This window comes from Pipra filicauda, unplaced genomic scaffold (assembly GCF_003945595.2).
Source record: "Pipra filicauda isolate LSUMZ 115617 unplaced genomic scaffold, ASM394559v2 scaffold163_size1657671_pilon, whole genome shotgun sequence".
Lineage (NCBI taxonomy): Eukaryota > Metazoa > Chordata > Aves > Passeriformes > Pipridae > Pipra > Pipra filicauda.
The window spans coordinates 1,088,401-1,109,004 of NW_024104140.1; the positions used below are offsets into that span (position 1 = coordinate 1,088,401).

At 41.9% G+C, this 20,604-nt stretch overlaps 1 protein-coding gene across 2 annotated transcripts; it reads right to left on the reverse strand.

The window, feature by feature from the left end:
• Positions 1-281: 281 nt before the first annotated feature.
• On the reverse strand, positions 282-13,819 carry CHRNA6 (cholinergic receptor nicotinic alpha 6 subunit). Of its 2 annotated transcripts, XM_027745189.2 has the most exons (6): positions 13,605-13,819; positions 11,211-11,350; positions 9,354-9,398; positions 8,170-8,279; positions 7,056-8,043; positions 282-1,731 (listed from the first exon to the last, which is right to left on the reverse strand). In XM_027745189.2, exons 1-6 carry the CDS (start codon positions 13,681-13,683, stop codon positions 1,609-1,611), a joined length of 1,485 nt encoding a protein of 494 aa, XP_027600990.1. In that variant the 5' UTR covers positions 13,684-13,819; the 3' UTR covers positions 282-1,608. The 2 variants fall into 2 exon arrangements, with proteins under 2 accessions (XP_027600990.1, XP_039235246.1); XM_039379312.1 differs by lacking the exons at positions 11,211-11,350; positions 13,605-13,819 and adding an exon at positions 10,807-10,871.
• Between the last annotated feature and the right edge of the window lie 6,785 nt (positions 13,820-20,604).

Consider the following 20,604-nt stretch of genomic DNA (forward strand, 5'->3'; position numbering starts at 1 on the left):
TATTCTCATTGTTTGGATGGTCATAGAGTGCAACAGTGAATGCTGGCAGTCAGATGTCTTCTTCCAGAAAATGCCTTTTTGTAGAAATGAGGCTTTCAGGCTCAGATTGCAGCTCTCCTCTTCAAATTTCCTTTCTTTTCCCTCATCTCCTTTCTGATTAAAGAGTCTGCATAGTAAATGTCATCTAGTAATATCTATGAATGTGTTTATAGATGAGAGTTTAAAAAAGACAGAGTTTAAATAAACAAACACACAAATTCTTCAAGAAGGTATGTCTCAGGAGTGATATTTAATTGACAGGCTGACAAAATAAGCCATGCTTGTTCACATATCTGTTTGTCAGTCACTACATAATTATGCAACATTCAGGAAGATTACAGAAAATATAGTTTTCTTCTAGACAGTCATGACTGGCTGGATTAAGACAGTTATATTCTTGTCATTCCACCTTTATCTCTAAGATATACATTTATTCAATCCTATTCTCTTTATTGTGGAGTAAAAAGAGTAAAAGGACAGTGAGTTCAGAAACAGCGATTCATACTTTCCACAGATTGGTGATGTTCAGAGCAGAGACTGATACGTGGCAGACACAGAAAACACTGCACTGACACTGTACAGTTAAGGTTAGGTGCTCCTAAAAGAAAGAAGAGTTTGGTACTGTTGAAGCTACCGGGTTTAATTGGAGTGCTGCCTTTTAAAGAAGAATCCTTGGGCACAAACCCAACAGGAATATAAACGGACAAGGGACCTAAGGGTAAACCATCCATATATTATAGAAACCACATCAGGGTCACATCTGCAAAGTGTTTCAGGATTAAGCACACTAGGATTGGGCATCTGGTTATGTAGCAGCAACCTCAGCCCCAAAGGATGTGTCCCTGCAGTTACAGGTTTGCACACACAGCACTGACCCACGAGGAACCAGCAAGCAGAACACTGCTGCACAGCAGTGCTCAGCCAAGGTGCTCAGCTTTGCACAGGATTCATGATATCCAGCCTTTTTCTCCTGAGATGTGTATAATCTCAGTTGGCCTGCAGCTTTAAAAACAGAAAAACTCAGAACAACCTGATTCTGTCAAGCCAATTCTGTCTGTGATCAGTACCCACTCAGGAATGAACCCTTCCATACTGGGCTTATGTCTGAGCCCAAGCAAGCAAGAGTTTTCAGAGAGGAAACTCCTTTGGAACTAGGACCATTGTTAATCTGACAAGAGAGATGTGGCTTAGAAATCCCACTGAAGCTCATCAAGGTCTTGGTATTCAGTATTAGGAAGTAGAAGGGACTTTAGTCACATGCAAAGCTAAATGGCAGATAAACTAGTTTTTCAAGATTTTAGGATCATGTAGTTTTCAAATGTGTACGCCTCACATGGTTAGCACATTCTAATATTAAGTCAGTTTGTCTTCAAATATGATTAAGTGTTTAAGACCTGTCTGATTTCAAACACAAACATAACCATGTGCTTTATTGATCTGGGACCCTCTGTGGCTGGGTGCTGAGGAGGTGATGAGCAGATGGGTTATGTAAGAGGAGAGAAATATAAGGTAAATTTACAAACCAAAAATGAAACAAACCCCAAAGTGGGTAAAAAGCAGCGGATCAAGTTATTTATCTGCTATTAGTGGCTGGATAAAGAGTCCTGCAGTCCCAAACACACAAATGATTATAAATACCCACAGAAATACTCTGTCTATCACCATAGCTACATATTTCCAGTCATCTTCCACCTGCAAGAGAATAAAGAAAGAAAAGGATAAACTACATATGGTGTTACATTGAATTGCTAGTTGACAGCACGCAGTAGAAATGTCCCTTCTGCTTTTGAACGTGAGGAAGAACATACATGCAAGTCAGGAATGTTGCTTGTCATGCTTACAACTGCTGCAGTTTTCAAGTCTCTTCCGAAGGGGCTGATTTTCTAAAAGTGTTTTGCCACTTTTGGCTGAGAACGTACAACACTGTCCTAGTCCGCTGAATTCTTCTAAATGTTCAAGTCTGTTGGCAAACTCCGGCTATGATGCTGACACTAACAAATAGGACCTGGCCCTGTGCTGGGTGCAGAGTGGGGTGATGTAACAGCAGGCACAACCACCATAGCTGCACATCACTAGACTCTGTCAAGGGATTTGTCCCGACAGCCTGCACAAGAGAGTTTGCTATTCTGGTCTGATTTGATGCACTCTCTCTCCCATCAGGCTCTGTTGATTTCAGAAAAGTGGACAAATGGACACATGGACTATAGCAAGTCTGACAGAGCAAACTGCACTGTCTTGTCCTAAGCAGGACAGAGTGGACTGTGTTTGCCTGAGACATAGACCTTGGAACCATGTTCAGTGAATTTGCTGTCCTTTAAATTGTACCTTTTAACTCGTACTACATACAAGAACCACTGTATCAGATGAACATTCACTCATATAAACAAGTGACTGGTTAAGAGCTCTCTGCTGAGGGATCTTTCACTTGCTTTCCCAATTTTGTTATATTTTCATCCAAGGTGCTGCTGCTGTGCTTCACATGAAAAAAACGCAGGAAGAACTCCAGCTGCTGTAAATGTTGACACAATTTTTAAAGGACTTTTATTTATGTAGGACAAGTGCATGATACCACCCATACTGCTTTGTATGTCTGGCTGAAGCAGAAACAGCCTCCAGAAAAATTTTCGCAGTCCTTGCCTGAGAAAAAAATTCCTTTTTTTTTCCCCCAGAGGAGGGTTTTGGTAAATGAAAAATCCTGCTTCCCATCCCTTGTGTGTTTTTAAAGGCAAAATACAGAGCTGTTGATGCACCCACTAGACTAAGAATAGATTTTCAGGCAGCAGGAGAGATTCGCAAAAGCAAATAAATGAGACTGGCAAAGGAAGACTTTTCATGAGCTAAATAATGAAGACTAAATAATATTATTCAGTGCATCAGAGAAATCAGCTGAATATAGTACATGGGCATGTTTTATGCACCTGATGGGAAAGTGAAAGCAGGGCTGAAATGTTTGGGTTAAGCAGAACAGCCAGGGCATAGGTACTCAGCAAGGCTCAGCTCAGTTCCCATCCTCCTCTATGTTAATAGATCCCTTTCTTTTGCATTGGTCTGGCATGTACTACCCACTCATCCTATGAATTCAGCCACCACACTCTAGCCCTTTATTCACAAAGTTACAGACTTTGTTTTTGTATGAAACTTCTTCTTCAGGGCATAAAGAAAAAAGAGGGGGAAAAAGTAATCTTTGGGTTTCACAGAAGTTTCATGAATTTCAACAAAATATTCTGATAGAAAGTATATATCTCAACATTTCCCTTACAAAGTTTTTGTGGTTTTCAGCACAAATACAGCAGTATTTGGTTTTGAAATTGATTTTGCTATCAAAGAGCACGTAAAAAATTTCAGAGGCAAAAATTTCATGACAGATCAAATATATATGTTTCATTAGGTTCTAAACTTTTTAAAAATACCTTGAAGTCAGAGCATTCCTGATCCTTGTGAGGTCTGGATGTGAGGGGATATCATAAAGTCTTTCTCGCAGCTGCTTTTAGTTGCTTGTGATTACACCTGACGACATGGCCCCAGAATTCTCTAAATTCCAATGTGGATAATTTTCTATGACAGTAATCCCAATCAGGGTGAAAGATTTGCACCTTCACACAAGCAAATTCAGTAGTTTAAATGCCAAATCTCACTTTTAAACCCCTTCTCTTTTCTTTTTAGTTGGTCGTTATTCATCTCATCTGTTTTTATTCAGTTGTCTTCCCCCAAAACTCAGCTATTATTTCAATGTATGTTTACCATGGCTGAAAATACTGTATTGCTGAAGCCACAATTATTCAAATCACTGTAAAAAACTGGAACATATCAGACTGCAATGAAGTACAGACAACAGCATTCTGGATGGATTATCTTTGCCAGATTTATCACTGACTGAGAGTAGTTCTTCTCTAGATCAACTGCTGCGTTGCTAGACAGGCCCTGTTCTTTAAAAAGCAGTTTCCAAATTTACTTGTTCCATTACTAACACAGAAAAGCAACCTGCTTTGCAAACAGCAAACTTGGTGTTGGGATGTCACTGCTTACCAGGCCTGAGTAGTCAAAGAGGGTTGCTTTTGAGGATCTACAGAAAGAGGGCTGGAAGAGACCCTGGAAAGCCCCATCTGGTTTATCCCCCGCTCTATGGCAGGATTGACTCTGAACCACTGCTGACCAAAGTTCATTTCTTATGGGTGTAGCAGGCTAATGCTCCTCCCCTTTTTCTTTGAAGCTCGAATCTTGTGTTTATTCTAAAACTGTCTTGCTGTCTAAACTATCCTCTAGGGATAGAAGAGGAACAGATGAGAATACTTTTCTTCTTCCATTCCCAATGGATCATCTATCTCCTCCCTTTCTGTAGGAAACTTCAGCCCATTCACAGATATAAAAATTTTCATTTCTACACCCAACAATACAAGTTCCTCTGGGCTGTCCTTCTAGACCAGGTTTTCGTTTGCCAGAATTGTGGTGCCATGCCTGTCTGGATCACAGAAGCACAGAATCATCAAGGCTGCAAGAAACCTTCAAGAACATCTTAGTCCAACTGTCAAACCAGCACCACCATAATTGCTCCAAGCCATATCCCCAAGCCACATTCAGAACACTTCCAGAGACAGTGACTCACCACTCTTCTGGGCAACTTATTTCAATTCCAATGAAAGTTTTTTTTCTAATATCTAATCTGAACCTACCCTGGTGCCATTTAAGGACATTGCCTCTCATCCTTTCACTTTGCCTCTCATCCTTTCACTTGAGACATGGCAGAAGAGACTGACCCTCACCTTAATAAAACCTCCTTTCAGGTAGAGAACAGTGAGGACCCCCGAACCTCCTCTTCTCCAGACTAAACAAACCCAGTTCCCTCAGCTGCTTGTCATAGGATTTGTGCTCCAGACCCTTCACCAGCTTCCTTGCCCTTCTTTGGATACACTCCAGCACCTCAATGTCTTTTTTGAAGTGAGGGACCCAAAACTGAACACAATACACGATGTGTAGCCTCACCAGTAGCGAGTACAGTGGGACAATCACCACCCTAGTCCTGTTGGCCCCACTATTCTCGATACAGGCCAGGATGCCCCTGGCCTTCTTGGCCACTTGGGCATGTAGTTGACTCATGTTTGGTTGGTTGTAGAACCAGCATCCCCTTTTCTGCTGGGCCACTTTCCAGCCACTCTTCCCTAAGCCTGTAGGGCTGTGTGAGGTGGTTGCAACCAAAGTGCAGGACCCAGCACTTCACTCTATTGAACCTCATGCAGTTGTCTTGGCCCACTGATCCAGCCTGTCCAGATCCCTCTGCAGAACCTTCCTACCCTCCAGAAGATCTACACTCCCGTCCAACTTGGTGTTACCTGTAAACTGACTGAGGGTGCACTCGATCCCCTCCTCCAGGTCATTGATAAAGATATGAAACAGTACCGAGCCCTGGGTCACAGCACCAGTGACCCAGACGGATATAATTCCATTCACCACCGCTCTCTGGACCCAGCTATCCAAACAGCAAAGAATCCATCCATCCAAGCCACGAGCAGGCGGTTTATCCAGGAGAAGGCTGTGGGAGGTGGTGTCAAACGCTTTGCTGAAGTCTAGATAGACAACACCCACAGCATTTCCCTCATCCACTAAGTGGGTCACTAGAAAGAGATCAGGTTGGTAAAGTAGGATCTGCCTTTGTGAATCCATGCTAGCTGGTCTTGATACCCTGGCTGTCCTGCATGTGCAGTTTGATGGCACTCAGGATGGTCAGCTCCATGACCTTCCCCAGCACTGATGTCAGACTGACAGGCCTGTGGTTACACAGATCGTCCTTCTGAGCTTTCTTGTTGATGGGTATCACACTTACTAATTTCCAGTCAACTGGGACTTCTCTGGTTGACCAGAACTGCTGGTAAATAATGGAAAGTGGCTTGGCAAGCACTTTTGCCAGCTCCCTCATTACTCTCAGGTGCTTCCCATAGACTTGCAGGTGTCTAACTGGCATAGGAGGTCACTAACAGTTTCCTCCTGGATTATGGGGGCTTCATTCAGCTCCCCATCACTAACTGCCAGCTCTGGGAGCTTGGTATCCTGTGGACAACTGATTTTGGTATTAAAGACTGAGGCAAAGAAGATGTTGAGTACCTGAGCATTTTCCTCATTCCCTGACACTGTGCATCCAGCAAAGGATGGAGATGCTCCTTAGCCCTCCTTTTGCTACCAGTGTACTTATAGAAACTTTTTTGTTGTCTTTAACCACAGTGGCTGAATTAAGTTTCAGTTCAGCTTCAGCTCTTCTAATTTTCTCCCTACGTAACCTCACAACATCCTCGTAGTCACTCCAAGTTACCTGCCCCCCCCCCTTCCAGAGGTGAAACATTCTCTTTTTTAACCAGCCTAAGTTCTCCATTTAGCCAGGATGGTCTTTTTCCCCAGCAGCTTGTCTTACTGTTCCTGCACCTTTCAGATTTCCTTCTTAAAGCATGTCCAGATGTCTTGGACTGCTTAGACCTTCGGGTCTGACTCCCAAGGGATTCTGTCAATCAATCTAAACAAGTCAAAGTCTGCCCACCGGAAGTCCCAGGTGACAGTTCTGCTTGCACTCCTCCTAACTTCATCCAAAATTGAAAACCATCATTCCACAGTCACTGTGCCCAAGGCGGTCTCCAACCATCACATCTCCCACCAGTCCTTCCCTATTTGCAAACAGAGAGGCCAGTGGGGCACCGCCCTTTGTTGGCTGTGTCAGGAAGTTATCTTACACACACTACAGGAACCTCCTAGACTGATTCTTCTCTGCTGTGTTGTACTTCCAGCAAACATCTGGCAAGTTGAAGTCCCCCATGAGTACGAGGGTTAGTGGTTGTGATACTTCTTCCAGCCTCTGTAGAATGCATCATCTGCCTGTTCATCCCGGCTAGGTGGTCTGCAACAGACTTCTACCAGGACGTCTGCCCTGCTGACCTTTCCCCCCTGCTCTTTATCCACAGACACTCAACCCTCATCATCACCACTGATATCACTACAACCAAAACAATCCCCAATGGGAGGGTTACTTCCCTTACCTCTTTGGTTTCATTTTGAGACCTCATGTTCTCTGCGATGAACTGGACGTTGCTGATGACATCCTTCACCTCTGGGGAGTACTCCACCTGCTCCACCATCCATTTCGGTGACTGATGGCTCAGTCCTCTCGTGGTGGTAGCGAGTTCAGTTGCCTTGTCACAGTGACTGCATCGCTGCTGCTCCCTCTGCAGTTTGGTATCTTTGTGTTTGCTGTGCTTTGACTTGCCTGACTTACTGTCCGATACTTTCTTGGGTTTTTTGGAGTAATTTTTTTTCTGCTGTTCTAGTGGCCTCTGCATCAACAGGACTTTGGGGAGCAGGTTAAGAAAGATGGTTTTTACCCATTCGGGCATTGTGTGTGTGGTTGGAGTCCTGTAATGTATATTCAGGACAAACACTGTAATGACAATTGACAGAGTCACAAATATCATAGTGAACAGTAAATATTCACCTACTAGGGGAATTACTAAAGAGGTGGATGGGATTGTTTCTGTGATCACCAGTAAAAACACAGTCAAAGAAAGGAGCACAGAAATGCAAAGGGTCACTTTTTCACCGCAGTCAGATGGCAGATAAAAAACTAACACAGTCAGGAATGAGATGAAAAGACAGGGAATGATCAGATTTATGGTGTAAAACATTGGCAACCTTCGAATATAAAAGGAATATGTTATGTCTGTGTAGATCTCTTCACAGCAGTTATATTTGATATCATGTTTGTAGCCAGAAGCATCAACTATTTCCCATTCACTATTTTCCCAAAAATCATTCATATCTACTTTGGATCCAATGATCAGAAGATCAATTTTGGCTTTGTCATAGGTCCATGAGCCAAATTTGAGCGAACAATTCTGATGATCAAATGGGAAAAAAGTAATATCCATAGGACAGGAGCTTTTAAAAATAGCTGGTGGGGTCCAGGTGATCATTCCATCATAGCGAAGGAGGGCTTTGGTCTTTACTTCAACTTGAAAATCTCCCACAGCACTAAAAAAGACAAATGGGGCAAAGAAAATCATGAAAGTAAAATGTCTGTCATGGAGGCTGCAAGAGGACACTTTTGAGGGAGAGGGTAAAATGAATCAATAAAATGGGTAAAATGAATCATCATACTTATTATACAAGACGATATCTGGTTTCCAAATTTTATCTGCTGGTACACGAACAAATTCAATGCCATCATATTGGCTGGGATCCCATCGCAATTTGTAGTCATTCCAAATCTGAAAGAAGAGTGGACGAAGATTTTAAACCTTTGAATTATCAGCAAATATCTGCTTCTCCTATAATATCTGCATCCTCCTATAAAATGACAGGTTATGATAAAGATGTAAAGTGCAGCACGTGGGGGAGGGATCAGTGATCTGAAAGACAACAAGGCCACGACCTGGAGAAACACTGGACATACGTGAACACTGCTCACATTGATTTGCTACTCGGTTCTCTGTGAGGAGATGGGATGTCAATTGTTATCCATCACTGGCATGCTCTCCTCTGTCTTCCTACATCAGTAAAGACCCTTGCCTGTGAAAGGTTACCTCCCCACTACGGAGAGGAGATATGGGCCCTGCTGCTGCACTCCACAGGTTAGAGGAGGAGAGCATCAAAGGAGACCAAGGAGAAGGGAGGTACATGTGCACACTAACAGGCAGCTGCTGCCAGGGGACATTACTGCTTTCACAAGAGCAGTGAAATATCAAGCCAGGGCACTGAGGGATGCTGAGCAGCCCTCTTGAATTGCTGCCTAGTGCACTATCATGGGGCCATGCTCCATTGTCTCTCAGCCTATCATAAGTGCAGCATCTTTTGCAGAAAAGTTTGTGTGGATCACAATCAGTGCCTGGAGAAAACTGGTGCAAGCTGACTATATTTTCTCAGTAGTTTAGGTCCTCTAAGGATTTTTATCTATGTAAAAATGAAAAAAAAAACTATCAGGAAAAATGGAGGTATGTTCCTCTTGCTAATAAATGTCTTGGTGGAGATTAACTAGGAATGCAGAGCTGCATGTTTAATCACTCTTTAATGGATACATCCAGCTAGATTTACTAGGAAAAAAAACTAGAAAAAACCCAAAAAACCACTCGATCACAAAGCTGGAGGAGAATATGCTACACAGGAAAGGAGACAAGAATTAAGAAATTACGTTTTGAGATATGGTTAATGGGGCTTCTCCTTTTCATCCTTTAAAACCCTTGTTACAAGACAAGAACTTTAATTCTATAGTTGTAGCTCACAAGGTAACACACATTTGATCATATCAATGCAAAATACACGAGAAATGCAACACAGTCACTTACATGTCTAAGCCACAAATTTGTTTCCATAATCTGATTGACTTCATCCTAGAAAGAAACACAGGCCAAAAACTCAGTCCGTAAAAATGGAAACTAGAATTCCACATTTACTGAAACCAGATTTTTTTTCTGGATACTTTTCAGGGACTTACATATTGGGCGCAGTCATGTGCAGCTCTACTGCAAAATTTTTAAAGCTCTATTGAAAAATCATAGTCCATAAATATCAGACATACAAAGAGCTCCACTGTTTTGCCAGTGGCTGGGAACCTGAAGAGCACAAAACTTAGAATTCCTCTGAAAACAGCACCAGAAGAACAACGTTCTTCTGGTGGCTGTGCATTTTGTGGGTTTCAGTGTTTGAAAAGTTTTGATTACACCATACAGAACTGGTAACATTCAAGAAAATGGCAACTGTATCACAGTGTTCTTGAATTTCTATACAAACCTCTAGAGCAGACGCATTCAAACAGCACTAAACTAGGTCACTCTATACAGAGACTTTCTTTTTACAGTCAATTATTGCTATTGCCAGTCAGTGAAGAATCAGGAAGGTGATGCAAGAAACACAAATATAAAGTTTTGGATCCTGTTCTAATGAGCCTTCAGCCTAAAAGTATTCAGAAATACTCGTATTACATATATGTATGAATGCAGGCTGACATTCACAAAGAAATTATCTGCAAGAATATTGCTTTGGGTAGTTTTTAGTTTTTAAGCATGTGAACTCAAATGAAATTAAGATATTTACCATACAAAGATGGAAAATGTAGATTCAATATTTCATACTAATGTAAATATTAACGTAGTTCTACATTTAATACTAAAGTTTAAGCACAAAATTAATTTTGAAAGGCCAGTAGGGCTACTGTCTGTGGGTTAAAACATCTAAATTATTGTAAAAATCATGACTTTATCCTGAAAAAATCCACCCGATTTATTTAAAATGCTCATTTTTTTCTTCAAAGGCAGCACTAGGAGCAAGGGGCTGCAATGCCAGAGAGAATTGTGGAAACCTGCCAAGCTACCTGTAACAATGAAACAAAATACTTCCACAGAGGAACTCCAAAAGGTGACACTCTTCACCACGAGGACTTACAATGCCTGCATTTATCCTCTCAGGTAACTTCTCTCCCTGGCACTTGTTGAATGTTGCTGCTTGCCTGTCATTTCATTATGGACTCAACCAGGTGCTTCAGAATCAAAACTCTGCCTTTGTTCTGCAGATAATTTGCTTCACAGAGAGATTTCAGCAAGGGCTGAGGCCAGGCTTTGCTCCTTCGAGAGACCCCCTGTCCTGCCCAGAGGGTTTGCCACCCCAGACACACTCACCCTTGTGCACGGTGCATCCCAAAACATGCAACACTCATCTCCCCCCCCGCTCTGCAGGCTGCACTTCTCTTATGTCATGTTGAAACAAAGAGACTGAAAAAAAGGCATGCAGAAAAGATCTTACCCCTCAGGACCACAGGGAAATGACAGTAGACCCACAGGAGAACTGGTCCCATGCTACAGGCAACCCGGACATACCAGGTGTCCCTGAAGTGGTCTATCCCTGTGGAGAGTGGGCTTGAACATTCAGTACTGCTGCTCTGGGCTCTGGAAGCTGCTACCTGGTGCGAAGGGGTTTGATGCTACAGAGTAAGCAAACGAATCTGCTGCATTCAAACCGCTTGTTTGAGCAACAGGAACAACTCTGCTAACTGAAATAACAGCAAAGGTCTCAGCACGTACACTCAGGCCCACGCGAAATGCCAGTTAGGGTGTGTGCAGCCATCACAGTCACATCTCCTGCGTCAGCGATTCGCGTGTGTTTACAGCCGTCCCCAAATCTCAGCAGTATTCCCTAGTGAGTCTTACCACGTTTGTAAGCTGGGTAATGGCCAACTCAAAATACACTCTGACGGGATCAGACACATTTTCCACCGGCCTGATGAACTGGTTGTACTGGGAGAAGAGTTTGTGAAATAACCGTTCCTCTGATTCGCAGGCTGTGGTATCTGTTAGTAAACATAAAGAATAGCTATGCCAGAGGTAAGAAAAAGGGAAAGAAGGTGCTGGATAATATACAGTTATCCAAATCTGGGCTATATTTCTGGATCTTGTGCTTGTGACCATGTATCAAGCCACCAGCCTGTGGGCCTCTCCTTGGCTCACCCTGGTATCAGACCGAAGTAGAATGAAGTGTGAAGTAGAAGAAGCAGCAATGTGGTAGATTTAACCTTTGCGAGTCTTTATGGCAAGACAGAGAGTCCATGAAAAACACAGCTACTTACTCAGTTGAGGCCTCAACTACTCTATCAAATGTGAGAGATTCTGGTTAGGTGGTTATAATGATGCCTCCTAGTCTAAAACGCTATGACTACATTTCATTCTCATGTTTCCTGTTTCAACTCTTTAGATAGCACAATTTTTATTCTGAAGGAAGTTCATTTATTAACTTCTATGAACAAAAAAAAAGTGGAAATATTAAAATTTCTTATAGAATAGCATGCATCTTTGTGATATAGAGCTGTTCTTTGGGAACAAGCAGATCATAGCTGTAACCCCCAGTCAATAAAGAATAGACCAGGTGGCTTAGCAGGAACAAGGTGTGTGTCAGGCACTGAGCTGACTCACTGCAGAGTTAAGAAGAATGTTCTTAACCTGTTACATACAGTCCAGACCTGAAATAGTTATTTTGACAGTTCTAAAGGCTGCAGACTTTGTTTTGAAAAGGAAAATATTCGATCATGTTGGCTCTGGCAACATCACCTCAAAAGAATAATTTTCTTGAATAACTTTGCTATTACAATGCACTACTATAATTCAGCACTTCCACTCAAAATACTTTATGAAGTCAAGATAACTTCCCTCTTACACTGTGCACAGCTTTGTTATCAAAGCTCTTTGATGATCCCAAAGATATTACCAATACAATTGAGGAAAAATTAGTTTTTCAGAATCATGTTCTGAAATTTTTTGCATTAGTTCCAGGCTGCACTAGAATGTATCAAGAAAGCAATCATGATAAGGCTTTATGATTGCAAATATTAAACATAGAATGGGTTTGTGTCAGGCAGCATGGTCTCTGGCACAGCATAGAACATAAATTTTCAATTTACATATTCTTCAGTAAACACAAGGGCCTGTGGATGCACAGATGTCTTAGAGGATCCTACAGAGAGACACTTGGTCTAAGTATACTGCACTGTTTTCATGCTTAGGCTGCCTTTCCCCTGTTTTTTGAAAAAAAAAAGAGTAATTTTGCATCTAAGGTGATATAAAGCATCCTCATATTGCAGGAGATTATCATAATTACAAGCAGAAATGCTGGTTACTGGTGACTTACACGTATGGAAAGAAAATTGTAGTAAAAATTTCGTAACTTAATGTTTCATTTCATCCTTTTAGCATCATGAATAGATACATGAATGTCCGCAAAGTTTGGATGTTTGCACATCATGTATTGTGCCATTCAAAAAGGAAATCAAAATTTCAGATTTCATCATCACCACTCACTGCTCTGTGACTAGAAGTACACTACTATGGGAACATGAGTTTCTTAGCAAAGTCTCATGACTAAAGCCAATGAGTCTAAAATCATGTTTCATTTGGAATTTTCCTGCTGGCCTTCTTAACAGATGCATGCTTTAAAATAAAATAACAAAACCAGACAAGTATTTAGGACTTTCATTTTCAAACTTCAGTTACAGATTCTCATCCCACTGGTGCTGCTGTAAGACAATACTTTATACCTTGCTAACACAAGCACTGTATTTCATACACATCTTGGTCATCAACAGAAGTGACGCTTTCAAAAAAGATATAGTGCCTTAAAAGCAAAAATCCTGTTGAACCTCAGTGAGACTTGTGCCTGGAAATGACTCCAGCATATTTAAACATAGATTACCAACAATGGTGAACAACAATAGACCAAGTTCTCACTTTCAAAGGTGTGAGTACTGAATGTGAACATCTTTAGCCTGCATTATTTAAGCACTTGCAAATTCAAGCACCAAATGAAATTACTAGAACGCTATTCCATTTTTGTTGTTTGCTAGAAACATTTCTTCAATTAGTTATCAAACAAAAATGAAGAGTTTTATGTGAGAAAACAGGTACTGCTTTAGCTCTCTTAAAATACTGTTGAAATGTTACAGATTTCAGGTTAGAAATACATGGTAGAGGCTTTACATTTAGTTCATTTAGGAAAACAGGAGCAGAGACAGTGACTAGCAAATACTTTAGAGACCAGTATCAAAGAGAGCCTACCTTTAATCAAGGATGTGAACACGAATGCCCACACACAGAAAGTGGGGTAGCACGAACATAGCCACCTCTCAGGATGCATTGCTAGCAGCAGAACAGAGTTTCCTTTTGAGAACAGAGGTTTGGGGAAAGACACAGAAGGCAAGAAGACGCACAACCCCCCTGGACGGTAAGTGGGTGGTAGAAAGCTGGATTTCAGTTTTGCAGCCTGCTGAGCAGAGCAAAGCCCTGCAGAGTTGCTTTCACTACCACTCGGCAAGGAGAGCTTGTGCTGTGCAGAGCGAAGGGAGTCAGGCAGCGTCCTGTCAGGTGACTTCACATTTTCAGTCACCCGCACCCGTGCCTCTGGGGGAATGTATAAGAGTGCAGAAGAGAGAGGGAAGGCAAAGACACAGGACGGCCGTTGTGGAGCAGGGGAAGCAATTAACTCAGCCCTTCACCCACTCGTTAAGAACTCTCATCGTGCTAAAGCAGCTGCTTTAACTATTGCCTGGTGCTCACCTGAGTGAGTCTGTCAGAGTTTGCAGAAGTGAAACAACTTCAGTTCCTTTGCTGAGAACTAATTCTGCAAACAATGGAAATGGATTCTGTATGGTTTTAACATACATCTGAACATTGAAATAAACACAGCATCAAGTGGTAGAATTGCTTGACAGTATTTGGAGTGAATAAATCTAAGGCAAGTAGATTCATTATTGCCATCTGACAGGAACAACTGAGCATGCTAAGTTCTATCCTGACAGACAAGTCAGCTCACAAAATCAATTTTTCTACCTTTTTTGTGTGTGCGTGCAGTCATTCCTGTGCCAGTATCCTGGTGAAGAAGTAAAATAAAAAAACCTCACCATCAGATGCTGTTACAGGCCAGCTTAGGTGCTGTTACAGGCCAACTTCTCTGCAACAGTGTCACTCTAAATCACATAATTTAAAAACAAACTATAGAGGTTAAGGCATGTTCACTCCTCAGGTGTTCAGTACACGTGTCCTTGCAACAGGAATTCCTGAAAGGAATCTGTAAGCAAAGGGCCTGAGAAACTGAGGGTCCTGTTTAACTGCAGTGGGGTGGAAGGCACCACAGGTTATTTAGTGACATCCAGCCTCCCAGAGAGCAGCTCGGACAAGGAATCTCCTTTATGTGTGTTCAATCCAGCATGAACAAGTCTGAGTGACTGGATGAATGATTTGATCAAAACAGAAATGCTGCTGATCTCCCAGCAGTTACATTGTTGTGTAAGCATAGAGAGAAGGAAAAAAAGCTAAAAAGTGGGAAAAAAAGATGCCCTTCACACTGTATAACAGAGGCAATGCTGCAGCTCAGAAAAAGAAAGTAATTTATCATTTATATAAATTGTTAAAATATGGGCAGAAGGGAAGAGGCCTGTCTGGAAGAAAGAGACTTAAGAATGAGTTGACTGCGTAGAGAAGATACCTGAAGTAGACAAAGTTGCCCATGGCAAGTTTGGAGGGATGAAAAGAAAATATTTAAGGATTTCCAGCAGAAGCCTTATTCCAGAGCTCACTGTAGTCAGGGAGCCTTGAGCAGAGAGAGGAGAAAACAAAAGAATTGAACCACATGAGTGTTTGGGAGGCTGGCAGTCATTTTGCCCTCAAAAGCAGAAGCAAATTATAGTTGTAAGTAGAGACCATAAGGCATGTCTGTGAGGCATCTTTAAGCTGAAGTTAGACATAAATTCTCCTCACAAATGATTTTTAGATGAAAATGTGGGTTTCAGCATAGTGATTTTTCTTGCAAATTTCCATTTTGCCATTATTTTCCAAGGGGGGGGGGGGGAAGTTAAAACCACAAAAAAAATATTTTGCTTTGTAAGATGATCCTTACTCTCACACTCAAGGTGAAGAGCTGTTTTGTTATGGGGGGAAAGGGACCAAGGGAAGCAGGTTCAATCAAGAGGCAACACCAATCCTTCAGTAAGCACAGGGCAGGAGGGACTGTGCTGGTAGGATCCTGCTGGAGTAGGTGCTGCCTTTGGGAAAGGCTGAAGAGAAAGGCAAAGTTCAGACTGAGGCATGGCAAGTGGCTGATGAGGCATCCAGATGGAGAATACAGAGAGACCAGCAGAGGTACTGCCTCAGCACAAGGATGCCAGCTGGGAGCAGAGCAAAAAGTTTGTGAATCTTTGCTGCTTCAGGAGGTACTTAATTTAATCTAACATGAACTGGCCAAAAGAGGTGTCAAAATGCCAGTCTCAAATATACGGTACATACTGACAGGCTTTCACTCTTCCCTTGACCTACAAGTGTGGAAGAAGAGGCTGATTTAGTCCCTTTACATGTGCTTTTGCTCTCCAAGAACACACAGACTCAGAAAAAAAAAATAAATCTGGTCTCTTTTCTTCATGTGAGGTGGCTAAGGAAAAAGAGGGCAAGCAGCTTGTAGGGATGCACAAAATCTGCCCACTATGAACGTTTCTAGCACACAGATGCACCTCACCGCTGCATGGGGGTGGTAATGGCTGTAAAAAACCTACAACATCTGGACCCATTTGGAGGGTTGCCTGTGAGTCCTACAATTCTGCCTGGAGGCATCTGTCCTGGCTCTATTTGCAAGCCTAATGATGGATCCTAACTTTTGGAGTCAGGCCGAGGTCTGAATGGTTGATTTTCCCTTACAGAGCTACGGAGTTCACTGCTGAGAGACACATCTGAATTGTTTGTGGGCTTTGACAATGCAAGGTGTTCACCTGCAGTGGGACTGTGACAAACACCTTTCCCATTGTGAGATACTCACGACCATTTGCTGAGAAGTCCCTGCCTGCAGTGTAGGAGTTCACAGCCTGCCAACTCTTTGCTAACTACCACTAGGCAAGTGAGTTTGCACTTAGAGGCACCAGTTACCCTTTCCATTGCTGGTCTGAAAGCACTGTAGGGGAATGAGACACTATTTCAGGGCTACCCATATGTTTCTTCATTGTGCCTGCCCTGAAACAGTTGGCTGGGGCCTCAGCAGCATTGAATTTTATGTCTACTCTGCTACTTACTGCTTTTCCAAGCAGACAGTTATTAGAGAAGCAACCAGCTCTGCTAGAGCTTGCTCCTACCTGTGTACTCACAATGTGCTTCCACGGGTATGGGACACCCAATGCTAATAAACATTATGCCAGTGGAAGGAAATCCACTGTAAAGGAATCACGAAAGCTCAGGCAAATCCCACCACCTTACTGACAGTTCTGTAGTCAAGCTTGGATAGGTTGTGCATTAGCCAAGTTAAGGTAAGGACTTGGAAAAGCTCACAGAGGGAAGAATTCTGAGAATGGGAGATGCTTTAATTGATCAGGCAATTAAAGGACAAACTCTAAAGGTTGGGACATGAAGCTGCTTTGCAGGTTCTGAGTGATGAAGGAATAATTTATCTTGCAAAGTTTGTTTTGAATAGTGCTTTTTCTGCACCTGTGTTGCATGGACAATTCATCACCTTGTGAACACTAATATTTTACCTTAAATATCTTAATATCTCAATATCTTAATATCTTACATATGTTCTGATTCATGGCATTTGAACACTGTCATGTTCCAGGTCTTTCAAGAAGGCAGACTGTAGAAATAAAGCAAGTCTGTCAACCATTCAAGGTTTTGGAGACATCAGGCAGGGAGGCAGAGGCTACCCCTGTGACAACTCCCTGGGAGAAGTGTTCTATCTCAGTGAGCACTGGGCTCAAAGGAGGAACCACCAAGAGACATTTTTCACATAAGTAGTTCGGGCAAAATGCTCACAAAGATTTATACCTCCCAGAGGCAACTCCAGAATCTCTTAATTGTGTTGTTAGAGTTATTCTTCACTAACAAATGTTCACATATTACTAAGGCAGAGCAAACAATTTCTTCCTACGTTCTCCCCTCTGACATCATCCAGATGCTTTCTCAGCTTCTTTTCTTGGTTGCTCCTGCTCTGTTTCTGAACTGCATTTGCCCAGCCCCTTCCCCCTCCCCCAATTCAGTAGGCAAATGCTTGTCTGATAAGCTCTAGCTTTGTGTCCACATCTCACCTTCCCTACCCAGTGTAATTTCCTACAGCTGCATAGAAGCAATACTGACAGCAGGACCTCTCCATCCCTTTTTTTATTCTCCTTCTGTGGATTGAGTGCCATAAGGAAGTGAACAGGCACGCCTCCTGCCAGGGCATTGAAAACCAAAATATTGTATCATTGTTTTCTCTGACGTTTCAGTGCTGTACCTGCCTCATCTGTGACAATTACAGTCTCATCAGGGTAGGAGGTTGCTATTAATCTATGTTAGCCCTGAGTGCTGTTGAGATCCCATGTTTTGTTTGATTCCTCGATATCATTACAACAAATCAGGCTAATAAAGCATTTATCAGAAGACTATTAGGAATCCAGCTTTCACAGCCTCGTTGGAAGTCATTCAGCTGTCACAGAAGCACTTTTAGGTCACTACCTGTTGCTGAAGTGTTAGTACAGTCTAGCTTGCTAAGTGTCACACCCTGAGCAGTACATTCACACTCCCTGCAGCAAAGCCTGGCTGTCACCCATATGTAAGCCCTGGTCTTTGGCCTCTCTCCTGCTCTGGGACCTCATGTGCCAAAGGTGTTTGCTCTCTGATCCACTAGGCACTGACCAGTGGCTTCTAGTGTGCAGGAAATACGAAGCACGAGTGAGGATGGAACTTCAATGGCTACTGTGTGCACAGTAATGTGCTCATGTTTCAGGATCTTTTCTATTACAACTTCTTTTTTTTTTTTTTTTTGTTAGTCACATTTTAAATGATGGGTGGAAAGAGGTCTTGAAACTTGTATTGATTAGGGCATTTCCACAAACTGAGCATAGCATTTCTTCAGTTCAGTAGCTTGCTCTGTCATGAAGTCCTTTCTTCCTTTCTCTTTCATTTTAAAGAGATTGAACCACAGTACCACTGTAGTCTTGCCTCTGCTGCCCCAGCCGTGAAGTAGGTACTCAATAAATAAATAAAATAAAATAAAATAAAATAAAATAAAATAAAAAGAAGTAGCCAAGTGTTAATAGGGATGCCTATTCTCATGATCCTGCCTGCTAAGCAGCTGCAATAACCAGAGTACAACACAGAAATCCATCTTCTATAAGTTAAAGCATCACTGATGGCAACATGTCCAAAGCACCTTCCATTATACATATGGGGTTGAACATTTTCTGCTTCAGTGATCTCCAGTTTGGACTGGAGGGTGGAGATTATACAGGCTGATAAAACCTGATCTGTTTCAAGGAACTAAACTCCAAAACAATCACCTCTGTTCAGCTTTTTTAGAACTCTTACTAAAGGAACAAGTCCTAGGAGTAGGTTTTCAACATGTAAAACACATTTCCACACTTCCCTGGTGTAGATACATTTCTTTGCTGCAAACATATTTTGACCTTGTAGAGAGGGTGCATTGGCTATTTCTGTACCCTCTTTTGATCTCCTTGCCATAGATGCCATTTCTCCTCAATCCTAAACTGAAAAATCACAATATATTTTGAAACAACTCTGAAGAGATATAAATGGAGATAGACAAGCATAAATCTCTTTCTTTATGCACACAGTTGTGATAGCATAAATAACATAAAGACCACACAAGCTAGAGTAGGATCTCTTGGAAGCCACCTACTTCTATACTGACAACTGCAGTGCCTCCAGGGATGCTAGTATAGACAACATTTTATTTCTAAGAAATTTAGCATTTCATAAGTAGGGAAAAAAAACTAATCAAGCAGAAGTGTAAATGGGAACGCTTAAAGGGATGCTATGACATAATATCCTGAAATCATTGGACTCAGCGACCGTAGGGGGGTCTCCTAATGCCCTTTTCCTGTAGTGATAATAATGGTTATACTAGCAATATTGTTAAGGAATATACAACAGTTGTGAGTGTGATGAGTGGAAAGGGGAGAGGTGTTTGAACAGAAGGTACAGGGCCAGATTGAACAAGAGAGTGATGGGATATGACTGCAGCAAAGAGTTGCAGACTGAAGGTCTGGATTTGTCTAGCCTAAAAGGGATGAAGGAATGAAGATGAAAATGCCCAGTTTTAGCCCTTAAATGTTCATTAAATTGTAGACCATTGGAAGGAGGAAGTAACTCAAGCACCATGTAAACAGAGCCACACAGAAAATGCACAACAAACAGTGCTCTTGTTGATACAACAATTCAAAATGACACTCATGCACTGGCTGAATAACTTCTCTGAGGCTGTATCCTAGTGGACTGAGATTTCAACCTTAACAATATTTTAACAAATTCATGAGTGTGTTCCAAAGAAATAATATAATCCATGGGGAACTTTCTAGTTGGGGGGAGAAAAAGAAGTCCTTAAACTAATTAGTGTGGAAAAAAATCCTTAATAACTGGGGGGGGGGGAAATGATCATAGCTGTCAAGAGGAAGAGGGCTGGCCAGTGAGCTGGAGGACTTATTTTTTGTGCATGCATCTTTTACCTGAAAACTTCCATTACCTCAACAGCTGTAACCATTCTTCTTGCTCCCTTTTAGATCTCTAAGGGTACAAAACAGCATGGGCAGAAGTTAGGCAGGAGCTACGTGTATGTGTGGTGATAAGTGAACTGACATATGTGTGCTGACTGACCATGTGGTTACTTCCAAATGAGACACATAGTCTGTCTATTTTTCCTTCAGATGGGGTAAAGTGGTAATCTCATTTGGATTGTTCCCTTTATGCAGTTTTGGATTCACAACAAATTTACAGAAAACTCAATATCTTTAAAACTCATTTCCAATTGACCTTTAGAAGGGTCAGTGAGTGGACAGAAAAACATGTGACGGTAAAAATGTTGCTTGAACAGGAAGCAGGGCTGAAATAAAGAATAGTTTTCCTACTCTTGCTTTAACCATTAGCAAGAGATATACAGTATATAGTATATATACAGTACCTCTTCTAATTTTTATCCCAGATTCTGGAGCAGGACGAACACTAGATTGAAGATGGAGGACAAATCTTCTTAATATAGGTCTATTTCCTGAAAGCTCTGGGCCCTCGTCATGCCCAAGTACAGCAGAAA

What these genes read in the sequence shown, in the direction of transcription:
- CHRNA6 (XM_027745189.2), bottom strand. Translation starts at nt 13,683, where the DNA reads ATGCATCCTGAGAGGTGGCTATGTTCGTGCTACCCCACTTTCTGTGTG. An exon ending in GTTCACATCCTTGATTAAAG is followed by an intron (nt 11,351 to 13,604) that starts GTAGGCTCTCTT and finishes GTTTACTAACAG; the next exon opens with ATACCACAGCCTGCGAATCA. An exon ending in GATATCGTCTTGTATAATAA is followed by an intron (nt 8,044 to 8,169) that starts GTATGATGATTC and finishes TGTCTTTTTTAG; the next exon opens with TGCTGTGGGAGATTTTCAAG.